This window comes from Octopus sinensis, linkage group LG17 (genome assembly GCF_006345805.1).
Source record: "Octopus sinensis linkage group LG17, ASM634580v1, whole genome shotgun sequence".
Classification (NCBI taxonomy): domain Eukaryota; kingdom Metazoa; phylum Mollusca; class Cephalopoda; order Octopoda; family Octopodidae; genus Octopus; species Octopus sinensis.
In genome coordinates this window covers 13,243,477-13,258,203 of record NC_043013.1, presented here as the reverse complement: position 1 = coordinate 13,258,203, position 14,727 = coordinate 13,243,477, and the positions used below count along the sequence as shown (strand labels likewise).

General features: G+C 36.6%; 1 protein-coding gene across 1 annotated transcript in view; it reads right to left on the bottom strand.

Annotated features, from left to right (window-relative positions):
* The window catches only part of LOC115221041, a 248,440-nt gene that overhangs the window by 29,672 nt on the left and 204,041 nt on the right, over positions 1 to 14,727 (bottom strand). The window contains exons 29-31 of the mRNA XM_036510314.1: positions 12,255 to 12,343; positions 5,192 to 5,382; positions 2,558 to 2,652 (exon numbers count right to left, since the gene is read on the bottom strand). Coding sequence (XP_036366207.1) covers positions 2,558 to 2,652; positions 5,192 to 5,382; positions 12,255 to 12,343 — 375 coding nt within the window. The remainder of the gene's footprint in view (positions 1 to 2,557; positions 2,653 to 5,191; positions 5,383 to 12,254; positions 12,344 to 14,727) is intronic.

Genomic DNA, 14,727 nt, shown 5'->3' with positions numbered 1-14,727 from the left:
TCTTCTGAGGTGGTGGAACTGGGAATGGTGGATACCTCCTCCAAGTCCCTTGTCCTGGATAGGTCATTATTTCTAGGTACAGCGTTGGTACTGGTGGTAACATACATTGCAGGCCTGGTCACTCTTCTTTCTATGGTTTGTTCATTATCCATGGTGGCGATACCGAGGTCTTCAGTGACATTCTCTGTAATGCTGGTCTTAGACTGGTTATTATCTCTGGGCTTGGCAATTGTATTGTCATGAGAACTAGCTGATCAGCTAATAATATTGCTTTTTGCTGGTACATAACTGTTATTGCGGATATCGGGCCTAAGTATCACCGTAGCCTCACAGATGACCACTTCAGTCTCACATCGGCCTCCTACTGGACAGTTATTATATGTCCTGCAAGAGCAACCTGCCTCATGCCTTGTATTGTGGGTACTTGTTAAAATGTTTTTTTACATTAGGTGCACAACTAAAGGAGAGTCTCAGGTTGTATCTGTTAAATATATACCTGTATCTATGTGTGTGTGAAATGTTTGCTTATCAATCTAAGGAAAATCTTTCACATACAAGTCTTGACATTGAGTGTTAACGGTGGAGCAAACCAAACGACATTTCTGCGGGGCTTTCTTTCCCAGGTGCTAGGAACAGGCACCCATTCGATGCCAGTGCCTTACTGTTGAAGGAGGCAGTGGCTTCGAAGATTGCTTGGTTTGAGAATAGATTTGAGATTCTCTTGTTTACACTTTTCACTAGGTTCTTGAAAACTATAGGGGGTGGTTGGAGTCTGTGCTAATATAAGACAGTCTCTTGTTTGGCTTGTGCTAGGACCTGTATGTACCAAATCTAATAACATCTAAGAAATCTTCTGTGGTGAGATTAGTCTCAATGGTGATCTTGAAATCCATTGAGCCTAAGGTGCTAATTAGATCTTTTCTAAGTCTAATGTGTGGCCGTTGGCTCCCCTAGAGATGACTAGGACATCTCTGTCGAGACCGAAGAGGACTGAAGGAAACCTCTTCTCTAAGATGTCCAGGATGTACAATCCGATAAGATCATAGACAATGGCGCTATCATATGTTCCCATAGCTACATCAAATGAGCCCTCAGGGTCAGGTTGCTTAACCCATGTAGAATCTTTGCTGAACAGTACCGTCCTCATGGCATGCATGATAACTCTAGTATTATTATTAGTAATTTCTGTGAAGCTTTTGGCAAAGGTAAGTGCCTTCATTAATAACTCTTTAGAAATAGATGGATAAAAGTCGACAATGTCGAACTGTGTAAATCTAGCCCTGTCTCTGTCGCAGTTGGCAATAAACCATGAGGTTACCTCATTGGTGCTGCACCATAGAGGGAGGCTCATGTATCTTCTTATGTCATCGTTAATCTTCTTGGTATATACTTACTTGCCATGCCAATCTCAGACTTGGCCAGGTTGATTAGGTGGCATTTGGGGTTGGAGGCAAAATTTGTCTTGTGATTTTTCAGAGTTATAAAAGCGTTTCTCTTGGATAAGATTTCTACTCTGTTTGCTATGCCTAGGTTAACTGCTATTTGTTTAACCTCATAGTTAATGGTAATGTAAGTGTGTGGAAGAGCGTCTGTATTTTTGTATGATTGAATCATTTAAAAGCCTAATGTAAGTGTATGTATCTATCATGTATAAGCTCTTAGTCTAATCCGAGAAGATTAAGGACCTGTTAGAGTTTTTTATATTTTGTATATCTTCACAGAATTTGCTTTGAAAAGAGAAGAGGCCTTATGGAATTTCAGCCTGTGCATTATGCCCAGTAGGTCTTCTTGAAGGAATCAAGTTCCTTGATTCTAGGTGGTGTCTTTGATATTGTATGTATTAGCCTCTGAACGTGGTGTACTTTGATCATAGTAAAATGCCTTCCATCTCCTATGCCTTATAAATCCTATCTTTTTCTCTAGTAACATTTTCGTGTAGACCTAATTAGAAGGTATAGGGACATTTTTTGTAGAATACCTTAAATCGGACCGTTCCATGTTATCCTTGAGGTAGCAACTGATAATATATAGAAGCACAGGGATCGGTACCATAGTCAAACATAGACAATGTAGTGGACTTCGTAAGACACTTTGTAAACAGGTCGTGGATAGACAGTTGATAAAGAAAACATATATCTAGGGATTTATTGATGCAAACAGAAGAAACAGAACTCAAAGTATGAGTACGTGTATACTTAATTAATATGTAGCAGGAGCAACACAGTGACTCGAGGATCAAGAGCTCCTGTCAACCCACAAAATGTCGGACCTAGAGTCACTCTGTTGCTCTTGCTAAATTTTAATGAATATGTGTATAGGTTCATATACAGACATGCACACACATATGTATACACACACATATGCACCACTCCACCCGGATTACCACTGGATCTTCTTACTCTTTTGGACTCTACCTTCATGGATCTCAACTGTCTATTTCCATTGGTTTGTGTGTGTATACGGACACGCACGCACACACACACACACACACACACACACACACACACACATTTACTAATGGTTCACAACATAAATAATAATATATATATTATCTTACTTGCCAGTGAATCCCGTCTGAAAGTAGGGTATACAGGTATCTATAAATTTTTCTCCACTTCAATGAAAACAGCAAATATTTCAATTTATTCTTTGCTGTAACATAGATTTCACAAAAAATAATTCATTTTATATTAAAATGTCCTTTAACTAAATCAAAATATTTAATATCATCAATATGGCTAATATGACATCTTATAATATTCCTTCAGACCAAGGCGACAATCTATCTTTACGTTCTGAGTTCAAATTCCGCCTAGGTCGACTTTGCCTTTCGGAGTCGATGAATTTAGGTACCAGTTGTGTACTAGGGTCGATCTAATCAACTGGCCCCCTCCCCAAAATGTCGGACCTTACACCTATAACCAATTTTTTTTATTGTTCATATTATTTCACAAAACAGTGAGCTGGCAGAATTGTTAGTGTGCTAGGTGAAACCCTTAGTATTTCTGCCAGATAGTGTTCTGAGTTTATATAAAGTGTCAAAAGTTGTAAAATGGGTTTTGCATGAGCTCTCTGCAGACAATTGCAAATGACATGTTGATTGTTGTGCATCATTTTGATGCCCAAATACCTTTTTTGATAGAGACTTAACTGAGATGAGAAATAGATAATTTTCCATAATGTTTAGTGAAAACATCTGTGGCTCATTTGTGGTGAAGATCCAACTCAGCAGTCCAGAAGTGGTTGGCATCTAAGGAAGATTCTTCTGAAATTATGGTAGGATATGCATGGAATAATTCATTCCAAGCTGCTACAGGATAACCAAACAATAACAACCAATCTATACTGCCAAAAGCTAGCATGTTTGAAAGCAGCCATGCATCAAAAACACCCATCATTAATAAACAAAAATGAAATCATCCTTCATCATAATAATCCTAACACTGCAAAAATGGCCAAAGAAGTTTGAGAAAAATAGACCTGGGAAATTATGCATCACTCACTTTATTCTTCTGATCTTGCACCAACAGATTATCGTCTCTTTAAAAGTTTACAAAATCATTTCAGTGGATTAAGACTTAATTGAAAAGTAGAAGCTGTAATTTCCCTTTTCCCTTCTAAAACTAAGGATTTTATGAACGTGGCATTAAAAAACAGATGGAAAGTGGTCACAGATGAGAGTAGTAACTATATTATTGATTAAATAAATACAATAGCTTTTTAAAATTCTTTTACTGAACTTTAAAAAACAGACAGAACTTTGTTACAACCTGATATTATTTACTTATGTATAATATTGAATATATATACACAGTTTATAGTCACGATGCTGCTGTTTTTAGCTGAGAGAAAATCTCTATAGATATGCTTTATTTAAAACACATATAGGAAAGAGACCAAAATTCCTCCTGGCAGTAACTCAAGAGAATGCCAGATGCATACAATCTTGTGGTGGCTTGTCAATTATGTGTACTTGCTGTGCTGCATACTGAGACAAAATCTGTCCTCTCCAACATATAGGAAACAGTAAAAACACATTCACTGATATTTCAAATAACTACTGGGTTAAATATATATTCACTGCATGAAATTAAAATAATTATCATGTTCTTGAAGAACATAATATTCATAATATTCATTGCCAAATATCAAAAATATTTCATAACAATCTATATAAGTGTCATACTGACTGAACAATGACAATAAAACTTGTTTATAATATAGATAATGTAAGATAGGATTACTGTTTTAATGTTCGGAATATAAATAAAGGCAATTGATAAAAGTCATCACTATACTAAAGGGAAAATAAAATTTATTTAATAGATTGCCTCTAATAAACACTTGTTGCCATGGTTAATCCCAGTACTGCCTGACTGGCTTCCATGCCAGTGGCATGTAAAAAGCACCATTAGAGTGTGGTTGATGCCAGTGTTGTAGGACTGGCTCCAGTGTTGGAGATACGTAGAAAGCATCATACAAGTGTGGTTGATGCCAGTGCTATCTGACTGGCTACCATGCCAGTGGCACGTGAAAAGCACCATTCGAAAATGGTTGATGCCAATGCTGCTTGACTGGCCCCTGTGCCGGTGGCATGTAAAAAACACCCACTACACTCTCAGAGCTGTTGGTGTTAAGGGCATCAAGCTGTAGAAACCTTACCAGATCAGATTGGAGCCTGGTGCAGCCTCCTGGCTCACCAGTCCTCAGTCAAACTGTCCAACCCATGCCAGCATGGAAAGCAGATGTTAAACAATGATGATGAGGATGATGCAAAATAGTTTTATTGAATAATATTACACATTATGAGAACCAATTTGAGGTAGAAAAGTGCAATATTTTTATGAAATCAGTAAGTTTGATGTTAAAGAGCAGTAATGTTTATCTTTCTATAAGCTTCTGTTGTCCGTGCTCTAGACCCCTTCTTATCTTTAGTTTATATATCATGTTCTAGATGAGAACAATTTTCAAGTAATTATTTCTATGGATAAGATCAAATTTGGTACCTCAAATCTGGGAAATATTCATCGGTTCAGCAATTATACAAGCATATTGTTTTTAATATCTATTTACAGTAATGTAGAGAAGGGGAATTTTTAAGTTAAATGTCTTTACCACAGACAAAGTACAATGCTAATGACAACATGTAAAACACTGGCATTCCAGAAACTTTTTAGATATTTTTTATTACCTTTGAACACAGCCTTCTTGATTACCACATCAAAGTCTTCACCTGAGTGTATATTGTAAACAGATAACAAGTGTAGTTGTTTCAGGGACTTAATCACACATTTAAACAGCTCATTTATCTCATCTTTATTCAAATTCTTTTTAAATTTACGGATAATTTCCTTTCTGATCTCATCTCTCAGTAGCGTTATTCTAGAAAGACAAATTATTTCAACTTTTTATAGTGATGAAAGAAAGTTGCATATAAAGAATAATATAAGATCTACACTGATGTCACAAACAAGATAGACTTCTTACCTTGGTGCCCTAATGATAAATAATGTCATCCAGGCTACACTAATAGTAAAATAGATAACAAATGATGTTTGCTGAGGGACCTCACCCTTGATGGAACAGAGCTTAATTAAAGGAGGAAGGGTACCATCCATAATCTTTACAGGACATCTGAGATTGGTGAGGAAAAGACATGAATAAACTACAATTCAGAGATTATTGCTAATGAATTCTTGGATCTTGTAAATAGATAACCTAGAAGTCATAGTGTGGGTAGGCCTGACAAGAAATGGGGAGTTCAGCAGATGTGAGAGTGAGAATGGCTGGAGTAAGATAGAGACAAATGGATGTGGTTCTAATGAAGGAGTCTAGCAGAGGGGAGGAGAGCCTGGCTTAATCAAGATAATGAGAAAAGGAAGTGGTTCTATGTATGGAGTTTAGCAGAGCAGAGAGAGAAAGTATATAGAGAGGAAAAATATAGAGGAAGAATATAGAGAGGAAAAACAAGTGGTTCTAAGACAAGAGTCTGACAAAGAAGAGAGGAATATAGAAAGAAATAGAAGTGGTTATGAATTTGAAGTCTAGCAGAGGGAAGCGAGAGTATGGCTGGAGAAATATAATGAAGAAAATAAGTTGTTTTAAAGATAGAGTCTAGCAGAAGGGAGACAGAGTATGCCTGGAGAGAGTTAATGAGGAAAGAAAATAGTTCTACGGATGGAGTTTAGCTAAGGAGTGAGAGGGTGTGGGTAGAAGAAAATAATGAGGAAAGGAAGTGGTTCTAAGCATAGAATCTAGTAGAGGGAAAATTGAGCATAGCTGGAGAAAGATAATGAGAAAAAGAAGTTATGAGAATGGAGTCTAGCAGAGAGGTGAGGGAGGATGACTGGAGGAAGACAGAGTGAAATGGAATTAGTGCTGAGAATGGAATCCAGGAGAGGTGAGAGGCAGCATGTCTGGAGGATATTAACGAGAAAAGGAAGTTGTTCTGAGGATGGGATTTAGCAGAGGAGCAAGAGAATGTTGCTGGATGAAGATAGAGACCAATGGGAATGGTTCTGAGGATGGAGTCTAGAAGTGGGACGATATAGCATGGATGGAGGAAGATAATGAAGAAAGAATGTGGTTCTAAGATGGAGTCTAGCAGCAGAAACAGGGAGTGTCACTGGAGGAAAATGGAGAAAAAATAAAAGTGGTTCTAAGGAAAGAGTCTAACTGTGGTGAGGTGGACAGAGCATGGATGGAGGAAGGGAATGAAGAATGGAAGAGGTTCTAAAGACGGAGTTTAACAGGGGAGAGAGAGAGAGAGAGAGAGAGAGAGAGAGAGAGAGAGAGAGAGAGAGAGAGAGAGCATAGCTAGAAGAACAGAATGTGTAACGAATGTGGTTCTAAGTATGAGTCTAGCAGAGGAAAGAGGATCATGGCTGGAGGAAGATAATTAGGAATGGAAGTACTTCTTGGAGGTGGAGAAGAGTGAAAGTAATGAAAGTTAAAGAAAGAAGTGGTTATAAATGGGGGAGGAAATGTGAAATTTGTGGAAGTTAGTGGAATAAAATAAGGAAAGGAAAACGTTCTAAGGATGGATTCTAGCAGAGAGGAGTTAAGGAATGATTGAAGTAAGATAATGAGACATAGAAATGGTTCTATTTGTGTTGAGTAGGGAGGGGAGAGAGAGAGAGAGAGAGCATGGCTGGAGGAAGATAATGAGGAAAGGAAATGTTTCTGGGAAGTACTGGAATGGAGAAATGACGAAAGTTGAGGTACATAATAATTGCCTATTATAGTAGAGGAATAATATCAGGGATAAACAAGTGATGAGCGTAGGACATGAAATGTGAAGCAAAAGTTTCCTGACGCAGTGGGAATTGTGGTGAGGTAGAGCTTTTCACGAACAAGCATGTGCCAGAGGAGTAGGTTATTAGTTCTGCTGTGGTGGGCAGGCTTTCTCAAGCACAGCAAGGTGCTAAATATCTTGGTCCTTTGACATCTCCAAGGATCAGCAACTTGAGACTGGCCCCCAAAGCATCACCCCTTGTCTTTCTGAGTCTCCTTCTTTGTTATGACGTGCATGTACACGTTGGTTGTAAAATAACATTACCCAAATAAATATTTGGAATGTGGTTGTGTAGAATAACCTATCGCAGAATTATGTTCACAGGGAATGCGCTCGAAATTACTCGAATGTAGGAACGATACAGTCGACCAAGACTGTCAACTGCCTTGACAGTTCTCACAGTTCTTACTCATTGAAATCCATTAGTCCACTTTCAGTCACGTGGGAGGGGGTGTTCACGATTCTGCCATATCTTCCTTTTTTAAGAATTAAACTCATACGGAGTTTAATATCTTTTACGTTTAGGGTCTAATTCCAGTGGTTCGGTTCTTTTCCTTTTTCTGGCACTTGGACATGTGGTTTCAATCTATTTAAGTGTTGGTACCTCAAACATATCATAAAGTACTTCCTTGGGAATTTCATCTCTCGTGGCCGTTTCTTCCGTAAATCGTTTTCTAAGCAGGTTTGTCTTTTATATTCAAAATTTTTACCTTTTACCAAAGATAACACTTTTCCAATCTCTTTAGTAATCACACTGCCCTGCCACATTTCTTTACCCTTTCTATATATTTTAAAGAAAACTATATCAGCTATCTTGAGATATTTTGAATTATATTTAATGTTTGCTATGTTACTCGGTAACAACTTGTCAAAGACGAATCTAAACTTTCTAAGGAACATTAATTCTGCAGGTAACATTCCAGACGGGGTTTTTGGATTAGGTGTTACTCGGTACATTCATAGAAATTGTTGAAGTGTTAGGTCATCCGTTACTTCATTGTTCGCCTTATTAAAACACTCTTAAAAGCATCGATAAAACGATTGTCCATTTGACATTAGTTGATACGTCAGCGTAGTCACAAGTTAGATAACGAACATTTTACAAGATTTTTTGAACTTGTCTGGAGTAAAATGAGTTCCATTATCAGATACATTGGTATCCAGAATACCATATCCGGTGAATGATTTGTGTAAAAAGTTTACTGTAACCGGGGATGTCGGATTTTTACATTTATGCATTTCAAGCCGCTCAGAAGAACTGTCTACCACAAAAAGGTAATATGAACTGTTACGTGGCCCTGCTTAATCAACATGCATTCAAGAGAATGGGTTATCTGTTGCCATTTTGTGGTTGATGATTTTGCTGCTAGGGCACAACCTCTGCATGTTCTCACTAGTTCTTCAATGTCATGGTCCATCGTTGGCCAATACACATAAGTTCTGATGAATGATTTTATTCTCAAAAATCCCTGGGTGGCCAATGTGAAATTTCTTTAGTATTCCTTTCTGTAGTGTAGCTGGCGCTACTAATCCTTGTGTGTACATTAACACATTGTCACAAATTGAGAAAAGGTTCGAATTTGTGTTGCGTTCTGCAAGACACATATTTTTATTTCATTTTTTCAGCCTTCACAATTCCTTTCATTTTCTAAATAAATTCATTGTTTTCCGATTTTAATTTTGTCTTGTAATGTAACTGATAATTCACATGTGACATGACATAGAATATTTTTAAACTTCTTTTCTCGCTCCCAACGCAGCAATCACGGCGTCTTCAAACGGCTCAGTATTTTTTGGTATCAATATTGACAATCGGTGTGTCCTAAATGTTTAGATTGTATGAACTCCGCCTTAAAAATCACAATTTAGTAATATGATACCCCAGCATTGCAATCTGTTCACAGTATGGGTAGGTATTCCTTTCTATGACCCATATATAGATAATAACAGACGATGATATGTCTGTAGTCAAAAATTTATAAGGTCTAAAAATCTATGAAATATTTACACTGTAAATATAATCGCGAGAGCCTCTTTTTCGATTTGGCTGTAATTTATTTCTGCTGTAACAGTGAACGTGAGGCATGAGCCACAGTCTTCATGATGGTAACATCTTCATATTTATGTAGTATTACTGCTCCGATACTGTACCCACTGACATCTAAAGGTACTGTAATCTCCACTGCAGGATCGAAATGTGTTAAAGACAAATCTGATGATAATATCTTTTAATTTCGACGAAAACCTTCTGACAATTTTCAGACCATTTCCACATCTTTTTTAGTAGATTATTTAGTAAAGCTGTTACCTTGTGCATATTTGGTATATAAATTTCATAATAGATTATCAGGTATATATAATAGGATTGTAAGGTAGACATACTTATTGGAGTGAAGTATATTTTAAATCGCATCTGCCTTCGGTGGATCTGGTCAATCACAATTTTTATCAATGTGTTGTCCTAAATATTTAATATTCGCATTTCTCCTCGCTCAGTTTGAAAACATAATCGCTTACTTTTTCAAAAACACATTTTACATGCGTGACATGCTGATCTTGGGATTCACTTTTAATTAATATATTATCCACATAGGCCATTATGAAGTCACGCTCTGCTAGCATCACAGCCATCACTCGATGGATTATAGCTAGAGCAACTTTTATGCCAAACAGAAGCCGAGTAAATTTCTACAGACATTTATGGGTATTAATTGTTAGTAGCTTAGAACATTCATCTTCCACTTGAATTTGCATCAGAAAGATCTAATTTCGAGAAAAATTTACCACAATTCAGTTTCGAGAAGATTTCCTCTGGGATAGGTAATGGGCACTAATACTGTCTTAAATATTCTCTTACTCCTGTCGAGAAAATTGCACAAGCACGTATTTTATTGTACTTTTTTCTAACGTATATACTATTGAACTCGCCCAGCCTGAGTAATCAATCTTTCCAATTACTCTAATTTTTTACAGTCTGTCTAATTCTTTATTTATCTGTTCCATTGTTGCAAATGGTAAATTACTTGTGTGTTTGAAAACCAATAATGAATTTTCTTTTACCTAAAAGTTGGCTTTGAATTTATTGCACTGATCCTACTTGTCCAAAAGACCATCAGGGGACTACTTTATTCACTTCTTTTCAAAAACTTTCTACCTCTGAATTTGAACTAGCGTATGACTCCATTACATTTTTACAAATCTTGTTTATGTACAAATCCCATAAGTCAAACAGTTCCATCCAGTCAATCCCAGAAAGGTTGCTTGTATTTTTTTATACATAAGATTTCGCCTTTAAAATCTTACTGCTAATTTTGTCTTTAGAAATTAATTTAATTCCTGAGATACCACGTGCAATCATCGAGGATTTTTGTAGCATAGATTTCCCGATTCTTTTCCATGTGTTTTCAATAATTAAAGTAATGTCATTACCTGTATCTAGTTGTTATTTTACATTTCTTATTAATTTTTACATCCATAAATTTCCTTTGCATCCCATTTGTATTTCATGTATTTCATGACATTATTTTTCTATTGAACTCTTTTCTAGCTAATTTTTTGGTGGAGGGGAGTCCAGTGTGATTTTGTATGACCTATCATACCATACTTGAAGCATTTTAGATTTTTATATGGATTAGTTTTCTGCTTTTCATTACTGTATATAAGAGCAGTTAATCACTTCAATTTGTTTCCTATCATGTCTTAAGTTTATTATTCTCCAGCATTCCCCAGCTATTCCTTGTAGTGTTAGCTTCTGATTCTGCTCAAATTTAGTCAGCATTCAGTTACAAATTTCTGCATTTGCCATTATGAAAATTAAGAATTTTGGTAATTCATTGATTTTAAATCTCTCGCATTCCCTTATAACAATTTCAGCATATGTAATAAAATCATCGTCCTCTTTTTTGTATTATTTATGCAGTACCAGCTCATATCAAATAAAGAATTTTTCATTGAAAATTTTGGATACAGTATCCACAGTTTCTTCAAAACAAACTTCACCCAGTCTCTTTGATAATATGTAATAGCAACATTTCTCATCTTGGCTAGCCCTAACTTTCTCAATGAGAGTCGAGATTTTTCATCTTGTCAGTCAAAGCCTTCTTCACTAAGAATTTCTTTATACCTTCAAACGTAAGCAGGAAAGTTACTGCCCTCATTTAGGTCACATGCGAGTTCTCCTATGGAGTTTGCGACCATGTCAGGAGTGAATGAACTGAATGTATTTTCTATTTTATTCTGTATTAGCTGTACTAAGATTTGCTATTGCTTCTGAAACCTCAACAACCGTTGATGCTGCTGCTGCTGCTTCTACAGTTGCTAGTTTTGTTGCTGTTTTTGTATCAACAACAACTGTCATTGTTCATGTTGCTCTGTTTGAATTAGAGCAGCTGGTGAACTTCCCGTGTTCTAGCAACAATCTGCCCAGCATGAGCTTCGAAATAATCTCATCGCCAAAAATGTTATAACATGCGTTTACACGTCGGGGTGTAAAAAAGTATTACCCAAATAAATATCTAACATGTGGTTACCTAAAATAACCTATTGCAGGATTATTATGTTTACAGGGAACCCGTGCCACTTGAACGTGGGTACGATATTAAACCTAGACACATCGCCCTAACATAGTAATCAATACGGTCAACCAACACTGTCAACTTTCAGTCAAGTGGGAGTGTTCAGGATTCTTCCACAACAATATTCTACAAGTTCCTTCTTTATGCAATTGTCCTCACTAATATGCATCACATGACTGAACCACGACAGTCTTATATTTTGCACACAACATTTGATTAGTAACAGAGGTAAAACCTCTGAAATTTTCCCCACAATTTAATTTCGAGAAGATTTCCTCTGAGCTAACTAGGTCACCTGCTAATTAGGTCACCTAAGTGAAAAAAAAAATTTACTCTTACTTCAGCACAATGATAAAATTATTATTCGATCAAAATAAAGAACAAACCGAATAGATAAGTCTGTATGCTCTTCCTTTACAAATCCAAATAATTTTCGGTAAACACTTGCCATAACGTCTGCTGCTCCACCAGATCCCTGATAATAAAAGAAGAAATTTAAAGAATTCATTAAAATTAGATCTTCAAATAAGAAGTTATCTAAGAATGAACAAATATTTTGAAAATTCCTTTAAAACACACACATACTATCCAATAACGTTGTCTCCCTGTAAATAAAGGCATTATATAAAACGAATTTAATGTGAGCTTAGCTGTAACACATTTCAGGGATGATTTATAGTGACATTATCAGAACCAAATTTCAATGACAATAGTAAAATAGATAGAGTCAACTGTTTTTTCTGGTCTGAGACTGAGCTAAATTGTTCTGGTACTAATTCCTTAGAGCCGAGTTGTGACAAGATAAAATAAAGTTATGTACATAGAAACACATGTCTCAACAGTGGATTTGAACTCAACACATGAATGTTAACCACTTTACCATCTCCTCCTTCTCTCTCTCACTCTTTCTTTCTTTCTTTCTTTCTTTCTTTCTTTCTTTCTTTCTTTCTTTCTTTCTTTCTTTCTTTCTTTCTTTCTTTCTTTCTTTCTTTCTCTCTCTCTCCATTCATTCATTTCAATGAAAGAGAAAATAATTCTCAAGTTAACATCAATCCAAAGAAGCTGTTGTTAACTCCTCCTGCGTTGCTCTTACTTCCATTGCAATCTATAAAGTATCATGAATCTGTGGTTTGTGGTTTACTTGTTCTTAATTTTGTTGTGTATAAGAGACTGGGAACAGGAGGTGCACAGGGTGCAAGTGCACCTACTAACAATTTTGGTGTGTGCAAAATAAAAATTTGAGCCCTGTATATATGCTTCCGAGGATGAGGGAGCAGTGTTTAAAAATTGATCTGTAAAAATTTGTTTTCAAAGCAAGAACCATGAACTAAAATGAAAATAAAACCAACAACATTCCTAGAAACACATATTACTGAACTAAACCATTTTTAACATCATTATTAGTAGAATATATATATGTGTGTGTGTGTGTGTGTGTGTGTGTGTGTGTGTGTGAGCTCGCGTGTGTGTATGTGCATAAAAGCGTTGTAGTTCGCTTGAAACATTGTAATATCAAAGAATGTAAAAAGAGAGAAAAAGAGAGTTCTGGCAATACAGAAGGTTTAATAAAATCTTTATATTTCAGGTGCCAAAGCCATCTTCAGAAGAAAAGAATTGTCTAAGAAAAATTCAGATTGTTCTTTTATTCTGAAGATGGGCCTTTGTGCCTGAAATGTAAAGGTTTTACTAAACTTTCTGCATTGTCTGAAGCTGTTTATTTTATCCCGTGACCGACCAGACCATTAGATGTTGCTAAACATCGCTGGTCACAATGCGTTCGCATTGCTTTAGCTTTCGAATGACGCCACTCCGCTGGCTAAGCGAGCAGGCCAACAGACGAAAGAGTGACAGAAAGAGTACAGCAGGGATCACCACCCCCTGCCGGAGCCTCGTGGAGCTTTTAGGTGTTTTCGCTCAATAAACACTCACAACGCCCGGTCTGGGAATCGAAACCGCGATCCTATGACTGCGAGTCCGCTGCCCTAACCGATGGGCCATTGCGCCTCCACTTATATATATATATATATATATATATATATATATATATATATATATATATATATATATATATATATATATATATATATATATATATTATATATATATATATTATATATATATATAAGAGTACAGCAGGGATCACCACCCCCTGCCGGAGCCTCGTGGAGCTTTTAGGTGTTTTCGCTCAATAAACACTCACAACGCCCGGTCTGGGAATCGAAACCGCGATCCTATGACTGCGAGTCCGCTGCCCTAACCGATGGGCCATTGCGCCTCCACTTATATATATATATATATATATATATATATATATATATATATATATATATATATATATATATATATATATATATATATATATATATATATTATATATATATATATATATATATTATATATATATAAATCCTTAAATCCTTAAAAATGTTTTAGCCCGAAGGCCGCGGCCATGCTGGGGCACCACCGCTGAATGAGCCACACTAGTTTGTGAATCCACCTCTGATACGTGGCACTTGATCAACAAGGGAGTTCGATGCTGCTGCCCGCATCCGCGTCTCCTGTCGTGAGGTAGGTTCATCTGGGACTTCCAACAAGAAGAGATCCAGTTTAGTTTTAAAGAAACCCACATCCACACCATGTAAGTCTCTCAGGCATTTAGGGAGGATGTTGAAAAGCTGTGGTCCTCTGAAACCCAAGCTGTTGCAGTATCTGGACCTGTATTTTGATGGTGATGTTGGAATCCTTGGCACCACGCAGCGGCGCCCCGTTCTGCGGTTGGAGTAACTTTGAATGCCAAAGTTTGGGATAAGACCCTCCAGGATTTTCCAGATGTATATTACTGCATATCTCTCCCGCCTC